The sequence below is a fragment of the Hippocampus comes genome, unplaced genomic scaffold, assembly GCF_001891065.2.
Source record: "Hippocampus comes isolate QL1 unplaced genomic scaffold, H_comes_QL1_v1.1 scaffold554, whole genome shotgun sequence".
In the NCBI taxonomy this organism is placed as follows: Eukaryota; Metazoa; Chordata; class Actinopteri; order Syngnathiformes; family Syngnathidae; genus Hippocampus; species Hippocampus comes.
Window position 1 is genome coordinate 1 of NW_017805886.1, and position 12,942 is coordinate 12,942.

A 12,942-nucleotide genomic window follows, 5' to 3' on the forward strand; every position below is an offset into this window, starting at 1 on the left:
ACGTAGCGGTCCTGCCGGTTAGTGAAGTACGAGTCCCTCAGATTGGCCCTGGAAAAAAAAAATGACAGCCAGGCGTTTAGTTTATTTTTTTTTGCGCCTCGATGCCACTTGGATGTCATTTAAAGGTCAAAGGTCAAATACAAAAAAAAAACGTATGTGTACAAAATGGGACACCACAGTGCAAATGAGAGGTTAGCACGTCCTCATAGTTCTAAGGTTGAGGGTTTGAATCCTGGGCCTTGCATGTTCCCCAACTCAGACCCTGATTAAATAGACGGACAATGTCAAAAAAAAATTAAATAAAAAGGAAAAAGAATAAAACGTTTTCTATGACACTGGCCTCATAACTATGGCAAATGAGAAGCGCTGCCAAATTATTTGAATTACAGGTTTCAAAAGATTTACATGCGCACTTGCGGCGTAATCTCTATTTGATTTTGCAGCTTGTTTGCCTTCTTCATCAGCCTCCGGCCGAACGACAAACAGAACAGAAAAACCACACTTGACGCCATCGCTCAAACATTTCCAAGAACTGATCGGGATCCCCCTCCAAGGCATAACCGGACACAAACCTTTTCAGCGCTCCCTCGGGCACCCACCCGCTGATGATGAAGCTGTCGTCAAATAGGTAGACCTTGATGTGTTGCACGCCGATGGTCTCGTTGAAGCGCTGCGGCATGAGCAGCCTCAGCAGGCCCCTCAGGTCGGGTGTGTGGTATAGGGACACGCGCATTTGCGAGGTGAAGCGCCGCAGCAGAGGCAGCAGCATGGTCCTCGAGTTCACCTGTCCTGAGGGGAGGAGCGATCAAGGGAGGATGAGCAGGGCCCCCCTTTGCCCCGCTGATAGACACGTTCAGGCCGCTGACCTCGAGAGCCTCGTGTGTAGTCCAGCAACACGGAGACTTTGAGCTCGGGCGCGTGGTTGTTTTCTTGTGAGCTTTCCAGTGCTTCCTGCATGCAGTCCACCTGCAACACAACAAAAGAAGCATTCAGAAGTATAGAGTGAACCCTCACTAGTCACAAATATATATTAAAAAAAAAAATTGCAATCTGTCATTATAGCCCAAATTTTTGCAAGGGCACTAGCATGTGCCCCTTCCTTGTTTTGTGTCGTTCCAATATTTTAGTGGACGGCCTTGCCTTTGCTCTTGGAGCGCTGACAGCATCTACATGCACTATCCTGTTCTCTCGACGCCCTCTGGAGTTCAGCCAAACAACAAAAAACTTATTACAAACCGATAATTTCCAGCTGACGCTAATGACAGCTTGTTAGTGCTGTGGCTGTTGCAATAGTGTAACAAGCCACATTGTGTGCAATGATAAAACGGGCCACGCCGGTACTAGACATGGCATTGTGGGTTTTTTTTTTTTGGGGGTGGGGGGGTGTATGATAAACCTGTAAGTCGCCCACCCCTACACTTAATGGTTTGTTCTTTTGAATGTGGAATTTTTCCCTCAGTTATTTTTCAATTTTTTTGGTGGTCTTTCTGGAACACCAAATTTATGTGCCAAATCCCAAGCTAATAGGAAAGTAGCAAACGGTGTCAAAGAAGGTGATCCATGATTATTCAGCCAGGTTTTTCATAAGTCACGGAGCGTCTCCGTAAGCACCTTTGTTTTCACTGTGTAAAAAAGCTCAAGCATCTGTAAACAATGTCGTGTATTTTGAAGAGTCGTTGTTCTCAAGATGAATTTGAAATTGTATACAAGTGACTAAAGATGAGGAGATCATCATTGTTTTAATAGAATACTTTTTTGGTGCATTTTTATTTCGAAGTGGTGTGCCCTGTGATATTATTTTTCCAACTAAGGTACCGATATGGAATTGGGCGAGTAGAAGTTGGCCCGTTGTCTTAGCGGCAGAAAAGAGTCGGAAACTCCCAGGCCACACCTCTTTTTGTGAAAAGTACCGGTACACCAAAACTGTAATGATCTTGAATGGAAGTCACACGGCTCCTTTTGTCATTTTGGCGCCTCATTACAATCAAAGTCGTACACAACATTGACGGCGCCTGGGATTTCTTCAGAGCGGGAATGAGTCACCCTCGGAAGATTTTGGCAGCGACGCCAGCTCACTCGAATGCTTTTCAACGTGTGACTCAGCTTCTCTGTGCGCCATACTTTTTTTTTGTGTGTGTGTGTGTGTATAAGTATGCGTGTGTGTTTTTCAAACAAAAACATCAGGAAAAGAGCTGAATGCGAACATCAGCCCAGACTGTGGTTTTTATGCTGTTATGCTGGGCTTCCAGGCATGAAGACTAGCATGCCAGCGCAGGCCAGCGCTGGTGTCCTTATACCCGTAAAACCTCAACACTTTGCAGTCATTGCTTTTGGTTGGCGTGGGGATCGTTTTCATTCTGGAACTCTTGTGCCAGAGTGAACTGTGACTCACTTTTTCTGGCATCTCTGAGCGCTACTTTGGCCGGAGCCTGTGTTTTTGGTATCGCTCTCACCTGCCCAAACTAAAGATGGCCGTTCTCTTGAGAACACACAGAGTAATACCACGTCTTTCTCACCAGGTCCTGTTCCAGCTGACCCGTTCCCAGATACAGGGAGGCCAACACCACTCGTCTCTTTGCGGTCCTGACACGTGCCTGATGGGAAAGAAACGCTGAAAGTGAGTATGGAGGGCGCGATGTGAGTGCGATTCCCACAAATGAGAAATGACGAAAGAATTTTTGTTTTTTTTTATTCGGTTAATTTGAATGAGTTTTTAGTGCATGTTTGTTAGTGTTTATTTTTTCATAAATTCTTTGTTTCAGTTTTGCTATAATTAGATGGTTTTGTAAATGTAAGCTATAGTCTGTTGTTTATTTTTTCTTACATTTTCATTTACCGGTAGTTATATATTTTTTCAATTTTTGTTTTTGTTATTTCGTTAGTTTTCCCGAACTCTAATAACCTTGCCTGGGACCTTTCCAAGTTGCATTCAAGACATATTCCTTAAAAAGTGACCTTGAGGCTTGATGCCGATGAGACTTATCGTTTCAAATTTCATTCTAGATCTTTGTTTGTTAATTCTACAGCGATTAAGCCTGCTGGGAAAGTAGCACTTCCTCAATTAGCTGCATCTGAACGAATGTCAGGACAGCTAAAACCTAGGTGCGGACTACTTGTCATTCAACTGACCTTCAGCGTCTGGTAGAACTGGTCAGGCGAGGTGAGCACATGGACACGTGTGCCGTTGACCCGGAAAGCTGGCACGCGCTCTGCCATCCATCGGAATTGGGCGTGAAGGCTGCGCGGCGCGCCTGGCGCCAGGGCGCCGCTCTCTGGAGCAGGCTCGGCTTTGACCAGCAGGGGCGCCAAAAGAAGAACGGAGGAGCTACGCTCACAGAAATGGAAAAATGGATTGACTGCAGAAGAAGAACGCTTACTGGCCATGCTATGCAAGGATCTGAACAATGCTAATGCGCACGCTAAGTATGGAATGTCAACTCTTGACTCATTGATTAATCCATTATTCGTGTGGCAAAGCAGTTTAAGGAATGCCACAAAGAGAGTGAAGCTGTTACAAGTGCGCATTTGTCTGAAGATGACTCTTCTTTTGCTGCATTGGTTTTCCCACAGACACATCCTTCCGGTGTCCAAACCATGCAAATTAACAAAATCTGGCATTTCCCATCACTGATATGACCATCCTCCAGGCCAAGGTTATGGTTGCTATTTTACAGAAGAGATACGCTTCATGTAACCACTGTAAAAGTGAATGGTCCATCATCGTTCATTAACCCACAAGGGTCCTTAAAATAAATTGCAATAAATGTTTGTATCAGCTCCAATTGGCTAGTAACTAATTCAGGGTTTACCCTGCCGACCGCCCGAAGACAGTTGGGATCGGCTCCAGCAAGCCCGCGACCCTTGTACCACATTTTCAAAAGTGTCTCCCTGAATATAGGGACCCGCACGCCATTCAAACAAAAAAAGAGGGGTTAATGGAACACTCTAAATTGTCCCGAGGTGTGATTGTGAGAGAGAATTCTTGTTTGTCTACGTGTGCCCTGCGATTGGCTGGCAACCAGTTCAGGGTGTTCCCGAAGAAATGTTTATTTTATGCAGGAGGGAATGAGCTATTATAATATAGTAATTAGAAATAATTTCCCCCAATATGGCTGCTATTTGATGACCTCTGAAACCTCACAAAGAACCCAGCAAATCCAACTGGGTGGGACAATCAGTGAAACCAGCCAATGTCGTCTCAGAGCATAACAACCAATCATGAAGCAGCGCAACACAGGGAGGGCCGATGATTATCGAAGATAGCCGAAAACTATCGAGCGCCATTCAAAGTGTTTTTAAATAGCTCACGAGTTCTGCCGAATAACACAACTTGCTGAAACGACGATTGGCGTTCATTTTATGGCAAACACCTGAAGTGACATTTGTTTGTATTTTTTTTTAAATAATTCGTGGGAATACTTTCTCGGATTTCGAAGGATCGTAAAGCCAGGAAGAAGGACGTTTAAAGCTCACAGCACCATTTGAAGCGTCACTGACCGTGTTACTACATTAGCATAAGAAGGTTGCTACTGTTTCTGTCAACGGGATGCCTAGCTTACGACACGAAACGTCGGATTTCACTGTAATTTCGGCGTTTTGTTGCAACTTCGTCTCTTACCCGCCTCGTCGGTCCCGCGCGCGGAAGAGCCGGTCGGATATTCGCATGAAAGCCCCAGCCAGGGCCGGCGAGTACACGGAGGACACCAGCCTCCTCCACGACATGGGGGCCGCCATTGCTGCCGCAGCGCCCATTTGAAGAAGGGGGAAAAAAATAAAAATCCGAAACTTTATTGACACAAAGTGGTGGGAACGTGACAAGACAACGCGGCGAAGCCTTCAAGTGAGTAAAACTGGCATCACTCGACGCACGTAATAACTTGAGTAAATATCACACGGGTGAGGTCAACCTCACCTAAAATACACGAACAGATACTGCATTTGGATATTCATTAATACCCATAAGAGCCCAGACCCATTTTTCCAAAAGGTTTTGATGGGTTAAAATCAGACAAAAAGTTTTGAAAAAAGATACTGTTTTTACACACACACACACACACATTACCCATCCTTCTGCTTTTCGAGGGTTGCGGGCGCGCTGGAGCTTGTCCCATCTGTTTTCGGGCAGTAGGCAGGGGACACTTGGAACTGATTTCCAGCTGATCACAGAACAACAACCATTCACGCTCACAATCACCCCATGGGACAATTTAGAGTGTTCCTTTAACCTACCGGGCATGTTTTTGGAATCTGGGAGGAAACCGGAGTAACCGGATAAAACCCACGCAGGTACGGGGACAACATGAAAAATCCACACAGGTTCGAACCCTGCACGTCTGCACTGTGAGGCGGACATGCTAACCAGTCAGTCACTATCCATTACAAACTACATATACTGTATATGTATATATGTGTGTAGTGTATGCGTGGGTTTGCGTGTTTTCCATTTGGACATATGCACAAACAAGTTATTTGTGTGCAAAAAGAAATATGTTTTATTGTTCAAAACTGAGAGGTTACATATCACAAATATAGTCACGGGCATGAAAATAAATCTTAAAAACTGTCAACAGGTAGTCTATTTCTGTATTTGTACCTGTACTTCATACTAAGTCAGCATCAAAATCTTTAAATCGGAATCAAATCGAATCCAGCCAAATCCAAATTGAATTGGAACTTCAAAAATGGGAAGTGAATCTTAACACTGGTTTACAACACTGGTTTACAAATACATCCTTTAGTTAATTCAATAATTAGTGAATTAGTTATAAATAACAAATCATAGTGTCATTTCATTTTTCAAATCATAAACTTTTTTTAAAATTCATCAATAAATTACCATTTCATTTAAAAATCTAAAGAGAACAAAAGCACACCCACCCCTGATAAAAGTGTAACTAGCTCAAAGTTAATTAGAGGACTTTGAGCCCTATAACATGTGCATTTAATGGAACAAGTACACCTTACCCCCCCCCCCAAAAAAAAACCCCATATATTTATATATATCGGGAGAATGTGATGAATTATCACGATGAATATTTCATGCCGTGTAAAATGCATGTGGAACGGCTCGAGCGGTACCAGGAAGCGGACCCTGCTGCAAAGGTCACCGAGATTATTTACTGGCAATACGCCAGAGCGAGAGCCGCGCGAGCACGCACGCGTGTGCCCGTGCGTCAAGACCGTGCGCGCGCACGAACCCATGCGTTTACTGGAAGAACCTCAGGACAGAAGGGGGCGGGGCCTTACGATCGGCTTTACTCACTGGAAACAACCTCCGGTAACCTTCCGCCATACACAGAGACGCACACATACGGTCCGTCTACCTCTTCTCCCGCAGACGGCAGCGCCGCCGCCGACGAAGACGACCGTCCTCGGCATACTTTTTGGGCAGAATATTCCGTCGGGGGGATTTTAATGCCTGAGCTAATCCACCTCCATCTAGCACTACTCTCGGGTAGTTTGCCGAGTGTATCTTTTGGCGACGTGCTGCGGCGCGGGGCTGTATTAATCCGCAAGGTAAGTTGACTGCTCGTGCGCGAAGTAGACCGCGTTGAAATGTGATGAAAATTCAGTCCCGGGATTTACGTAGTTCATTTATAGTCAAAGCGGGTGCTGGTTTGACTGAAATGGCGGCGCCGAGCTGTAATGGGGGTCTTTTCGGGGAAGCCCCCCTCGCTTTTTTTGTACCCCAGACTCCAGTGCGGACAACATACACGGGGGCCCCATTCTGTGTGTGTGTGTGTGAAACCGGAGAAAGGGGCCACTGTGGCTGTAATGCAGAGGAGCTGAAGTGACTGGGAGAGAGAGGGTGCAGTGACCCCATTATTTTTGACCCCCCCCCCCCTCCCCGGTCCCCCAATGATCGATTGCAATCAGACTCCAGTTGCAGAATTAGCTGCAAGGTGCATTGCAATGTCTTTAACCCTTACGTGCTGTTCGCGTCTAATTTGTCTACTTTCTGCCCCGAAAAGTGTTTCTGAAAGTGACCCCAAATACACAAATATATGTCATTCATTTGTACAGGTGCTACCAAGGTTGTGTACACTAAGGCTGTTTGAAATATACAAGTGTGTGTCACATTCAGGATCATGGAGGGGATGGTGTTCAAGAGGGAAATTCAATCAGTCCTGAGAACTGTCTCTGTCGCCACCACATTTGCGCAGCTTCCTGCAGAAATGTGCACCTGTTGGTCTTTAAAGTGTCACGGGGGAATCTGGAAATAGTACAAATGGAAAACAGTAAAATAGTGAACATATGAAATGACACTTGCCCTTTTCGCTGAAACATTAAGGAAACATTAAAGATTAATTCATCCGTTTTGAAATGTCAGACAGGCTATTAATACATTCCTTTTAATAATTGAGGATAAAAATTGACCATGGAACATACTCTGTGTGCATGGAAAATGAATTGTATGAAAGGCCTTCATGCATGTGTGCCACTTGACTCAACTGACTCTCACTGATTCATGAATGGCAACCGTCTACTGTGCAGGTGTGTCTCGGTGGTCTCTCCCAGCCCCTCTCTGGATGCATCCAGCTCCTCTGCCCCCGGGCCCTGGACCCGGTGTGTGACCCCGCCGTCCTCCCCTCTTTCCCCTTCAGAGACCGTCGCCTTCCCGCCGCCCGTTCTCTGCCCGGAGGCGGTGGACCGCGGCGACATGGTGGCCTCCCGCCGGCGCGAGCCCCTCACCGTGAGCGGCGGGGCCGCCTCAGAGGGGAGGGTCCCGCAGTCCGACTGCACCCCGCATCACTTCAAGCCCTTCAGCTCGCATGCGCACTACCAGCAGGTTAGTCAAATTCCTGTTACTTGTGTTTCTTCCAGGCACTTCCCAGCTGAAACTGACTGTAAAACTAAACACATAGAGAATTACATAAGCAAACAAAACTAGCATTACTATTGGATTAGTTAGAAACGGTTAAACAACTTATATCTTCACGCAAACAATAACAAAACACAAAGAAAAAGCATACAATATTACTTGCAAGCATATATTCTTGATCCTCTGCAAAAAGAAATTGCAGCTTATTTGAGACTGTCTTCATCAAGTCTCTGTGATGTGTATATTTTATACTGCCCTTTGTGGCCAAGGTACACACATCAGGGGGCAATGCCGATTCCAATATTTGACAGACTAAAATTTTGAACACGGATTGATTGGCTGATTAATTAAAGAAATCCATAATTGAAGAAAATCATTTACTTTTTGCTCGCTTCAAACTTGCAGTGATAAAGATATAGGAGGAGCATGTGACTGACTACAGTCGTTTATTTTGTGCCAGAAACAACAGCAACCACAACCATTACTTACCATTTTCATCAATATTAGTACATTAACTATCAAAGATCCTGTTCAAAAATCCCTCCCCTCCTAAAAAAAAAAAAAAAAATCCAACAACAATTCACCTGTTTCAGGTGATGCGTGCATTTGGTAAGCTTCAGGAGAGCGGCTTCTACTGGGGAGCAGTGGGAGGCCGCGAGGCCAGCTCCCTGCTCCGCTCGGAGCCCCCCGGAACCTTCCTGATCCGCGACTCGTCGGACAACCGCCACTTCTTCACGCTGTCGGTGCAGACGGCGCGCGGCACCAAGAACCTGCGCGTCCACAGCGAGTGCAGCGGCTTCTTCCTGCAGCCCGACGCGCAGTGCACCCAGGAGCCGCCGCGCTTTGACTGCGTGCTCAAGCTCATCGCGCACTACATGGGCAAGGGCCCCGCCAGCCGCGCCGCTGAACCCGGATCCGGACGCACCGTCTATCTGATCCACACCGGCGGCGAGCGGATCCCGCTGGAGCTGCGGCGGCCGCTCCTCAACTCCCTGTCATCCCTGCAGCACATGTGCAGGAGGACTCTGAACAGCCAGGGCCTGGGTGGGGCTGAGCGGCTGCCGCACACGCTCAAAGACTTCCTGGAGGAGTACGACGCCCCCATATGACTGAGAGGGCGCTGGGCTCGGACCGGTTCTCAGCGTGGGACGTGACCGATAGAAGAGGTAAACGGTCAACCTTCTCCCGATGACTGACTTAGACGCCGAGGAAAGCCTCGTAGAAGACTAAAACAAGAAAGCGTCTTGTGTACATGCGTTCACACGGGACCAAGCTCGACTTTTTCTTCTTTTTTTTAAAAATCCAAAACCGGCTGCAAAAACACCATGGTGATGATCTTGAAGATGGAGAAAGAAGAACGGCAGGAAATGAAATGAAGAAGAAGTCGGGGGGGGGGCATAGTCGAACAAAAAGCGACGCCTCGCGCTTCGAGGAAATGACACGCGGACGCCCCAGAGCCAAAATGGCGTCCAGTCTTAAGATTTTATTTTTCTTTGTAGTCCTCATCTCATGAAGCATGTTTGTCCAGACTCAGAGGGTCCTCGGCTTACGACGGATTTACGTTTCTATGATGGCGATGTAACCCGAATTTGTTCTCTAGTTGCAACGCGCCAAATCACCAGTATAGTTCAAGCCATAATGACAGTATTTGTTTGAAAAACACACAATCCCATGTGTAGTGGTAACTGAACGTGCCTTCTTCTGTGGCCTGACGATATATTCTTACAGCGTAGCGCAAATTGCTTCCTTTATTGTGCTGGGACCATCGGAATTGAAAGAAAATCAAATCGACGAGCCGGACATCCTACCTTGCAGTCCCACCAGAAACCATTGGGGGCGATGTTGAGATTAGCGACTCCAGCCAAATTTTTAGTCTGAAATGCACCGTAGCCTGTCACTAACCTATTTTCGCAGAGGAGTGAAGTCATTGTCACAGTTAAGTACGGTGGTAACAGCATGCCTTTATGTGTCATGTGACCGCGTATTCTAACAAGTTCATTGCGTCCCACTCGCAACGTCAAAACCTCATTCACTGGAATCATCGTAATGTCTCGGCCGCGTCTCCTGACTGACTAATTGACACACTTAGCAAACATTAATTGCGAAAGTTATTGTGAAAGTTGGGGGCGTAAAAAAAAAAGAAAGTGATAAAAAGGTATGTCACATGCTTTGAATGAGGTCAAAAGAAGCGCCATCTGGTGGACAAACTTGAGAGCCAATACAGGGGTGTCCTCATTTCGCAAAGCGTGGCGTTCATAAAGCCGGCGATGTAAACGGAATTTGTACGCACGTCGGAATGCGGTCACCGAAAATGTAAAAAGACAAACAGGAACCTTTGAGACCTTGTATTTGGCAACCGTCGTGAATCGAGGGACCCCCTGTACATGCTTTTCAAATGACAATATGGAAATATCACTATTTATAAATACATGCGCATACATAGATGCACGAGTGCAACCCCGTGAAGGCCGCGCACTCATTTCGCATCCGTATCATTAATTCATCGTGGCGAGCCGCGTGACGTCATCAAAGGCGAGCATTGATTCGTCAATTGAATACGGCTCAGTTGCGAAAGGCCGGAGAAAATATTCATAATGAATCCAAACGCCTGCTTTTCCTTTATACCGTAGGTCACTTTGTTCAGTATTACTCACCACATTTCAAAGGTTAGCAGTAAGCTAAAAGAGTTTTTGACACTCTGATACATGACGGTCACCGAATTAAAGATTTGCTATTGATTGCTTATGTCATTAAGGCTCATGCCTGAAAACTCAAGTTTGTGGAGGACTCGTGAAAACTTGCTCATGAGAAAGTTAGCAAAAATTGGCCCCCCGACAAGAGTTTTACTGATTTACCTGAAATTCAGCAGACGTGTGTAGCATATCAAGATGCACGAAAGAGTCTCAAGGGCCCATGCCCAAAATTGAACGGGAAGTCGGCCATTTTGTTTTGGGCGGATGACGAATTTCAATCTTCATTGGGTATATGAGACAGTCGGCCCAGTAATAGTAGTAGCTTTGATTTGAAGTACCCTGCGACGCCATTTTGATCAAAATTGCGTGGACGGAAAACGGCTCAAAGAGCCATACCCGAAACTGAACAGCAAGTTGCTTTTGGTTTTTCTTCCAGTCGTACCTCTCAACAACACGTCTTCCACTCCCCACCCAAAAGGGGACTTTTTTTTTTTTTTTTTTTACTTATTTTAACACTCATCTTTGCTTAAAATGAAAAAAAAAAAAAACCTCTTGGAATGGCGCTAGCTAACGTGATCCACTCGGGAGCTGCCATCCAAAACACTAAAAACACAATCTGACAAGTCATAACGTTTGTGCTGGTGGACCCGCCGTCAATGTCACGTCATGTGTATGTATGTGAAATCATTTTGTCTTTTATAAAGACTCCAGTTAACCACAGCCGGCTGGTGGCCACTTAGTGTGGCACGACACAAGCTGTAATCTCAACAACAACAACAACAACAAAAAAGCAAGAAGAATAAATGAGGAAAAAAAAATGGAACGTTGCACATATTTATATTTCTAAAATATTTCAATAATTTATATTAAAGAGCACTATTTTTACAAAAGCCAACTGCCTTTGTTTGCCTGTTCCTTTTAGCCGAGCGCTTGATAGCTTTAGCCTGGGCTTCCCTCGTCGCAGAGTTAGAATTACGGCTTGTTTTTTTTTTTTCCCTTCAGCTGCTGCAAAGCACTGTGGGTAAATTCCATAAAGGCGGGCCTATAGGAAAGGAAGACAGGGGGGAGGGATAATACGGGGCTGGGGGGGTAACAAAGGGATTACCAGAAGAGCCGTTACACATTTGGACACAGGCCTTACTGTGCAAAACGCTCATTTTGGGTCGGACCTAACTGGAAAGGAATGCAGCCGGGCTTTTATACATCCTGCTCGAGGGGCTGAAGAGGATGTGTGTGTGTGTGTGTGCGTGTGTGTGTGTGTGTGTGTGTGTGTGTGTGATATATATATATATAAAATACATCCATACACACACACACACAAGTACTCATTGTGTGTCAATGCGTGAGAGAGTGTGAGTGAGGTCAAACATGAAAGTCCACGCATGGGAGATTTACATCATTCGCCATACATAAAAACGTCGGTCTCGGAGCTCAACGTGAATTGGTTTCAAAAGTGACACGCTCATATTCTCGTTCTTTGTCAGGTCTCACACACACACACACACACACACAGTGTGCACATGCACGCACGCACACACGCGGTTCCCATTCCCTGCATACCTAGTGTTCTGTGTGTGACTGGCTTCCAGGAAAGAGGCACTTTAATTGAGTTGAGTTTTTACGGCTTGCCTGGTGTTTGTGTGTGTGTGTGTGTGTGTGTGTGTGTGTGTGTGTGTTTGTGTGTGTGTGTGTGTGTGTGTGTGTGGAGACAGCAAGGGGAGGGGGGGAGAGTGTGAGGGAGGGACTTGAAGTGGAGAAAGAATACATTTTTTTCAATGACGCAAAAAAAAGGCCTCAGCTGCGGAGAAATGATGTAAAAGTCATTATGATGAGCATTCCTGGCATGCACACACACACACACGCACACACATGCACTCGCTCACACTCAGCGACATAATAAACACTTCATGTACATGCTGTCTAACTCGCAGGCACGCACACACACACGCACACACACGCAATCACCGATGTGACTCCAAATGCAGCAATTTGTCCACAGGCGAATGTTGCGCAAGGTTAAGTTGTAAAGTGCATGTCACACCTCCGCACGGCTTGGGAACCGCAAGGTCGCCAGTCAGAAACCTTGAAGGAAGTCATGTCGGGGGAAAGGCAGTCACGATAGGAAAACATGTTATGTGATATGTGACCACAGCGAAAATAATTCATCCTGCAATTCCAATTCCAATTAAAACTGAGCGATTAAATTTTTTTAAACGCAAGTGGTAAAATAAATACAAATCAAGCGGAAGCGTGCATGCAGTTCCATGCACAAAGAACCTCAGATGTGACTCAAGTTCCCCACATACTCTCAGTCTCGTGGAATATTCTTTCCCCGCATCCTTTTCGTCCAGTCTCACACACCCTGCCAGAGCCTTTTCCAGCATGATTAATTTTTTTCGGAGGTGGGCGGGGGATTGGGGGGTGGGG

General features: G+C 46.0%; 2 protein-coding genes across 3 annotated transcripts; one reads left to right on the top strand and one right to left on the bottom strand.

Annotated features, from left to right (window-relative positions):
* Positions 1–5: 5 nt before the first annotated feature.
* On the bottom strand, positions 6–4,778 carry LOC109527543 (CDP-diacylglycerol--glycerol-3-phosphate 3-phosphatidyltransferase, mitochondrial-like; the record flags this gene model as incomplete). The annotated part of the gene is made up of 6 exons (XM_019889531.1): positions 4,619–4,778; positions 3,130–3,325; positions 2,517–2,594; positions 867–966; positions 600–789; positions 6–48 (listed from the first exon to the last, which is right to left on the bottom strand). Coding segments are annotated over exons 1-6 (741 nt in total), but the record flags the coding sequence as incomplete, so codon positions are not given.
* On the top strand, positions 4,755–11,410 carry LOC109527547 (suppressor of cytokine signaling 3-like). 2 transcript variants are annotated; one of them, XM_019889539.1, is made up of 3 exons: positions 4,755–4,840; positions 7,495–7,789; positions 8,416–11,410. In XM_019889539.1, exons 2-3 carry the CDS (start codon positions 7,661–7,663, stop codon positions 8,929–8,931), a joined length of 645 nt encoding a protein of 214 aa, XP_019745098.1. In that variant the 5' UTR covers positions 4,755–4,840; positions 7,495–7,660; the 3' UTR covers positions 8,932–11,410. The 2 variants fall into 2 exon arrangements, with proteins under 2 accessions (XP_019745098.1, XP_019745097.1); XM_019889538.1 differs by lacking the exon at positions 4,755–4,840 and adding an exon at positions 6,219–6,516.
* The last annotated feature ends 1,532 nt before the right edge of the window (positions 11,411–12,942 follow it).

What these genes read in the sequence shown, in the direction of transcription:
- LOC109527547 (XM_019889539.1), top strand. Translation starts at nt 7,661, where the DNA reads ATGGTGGCCTCCCGCCGGCGCGAGCCCCTCACCGTGAGCGGCGGGGCC. An exon ending in CGCATGCGCACTACCAGCAG is followed by an intron (nt 7,790 to 8,415) that starts GTTAGTCAAATT and finishes CACCTGTTTCAG; the next exon opens with GTGATGCGTGCATTTGGTAA.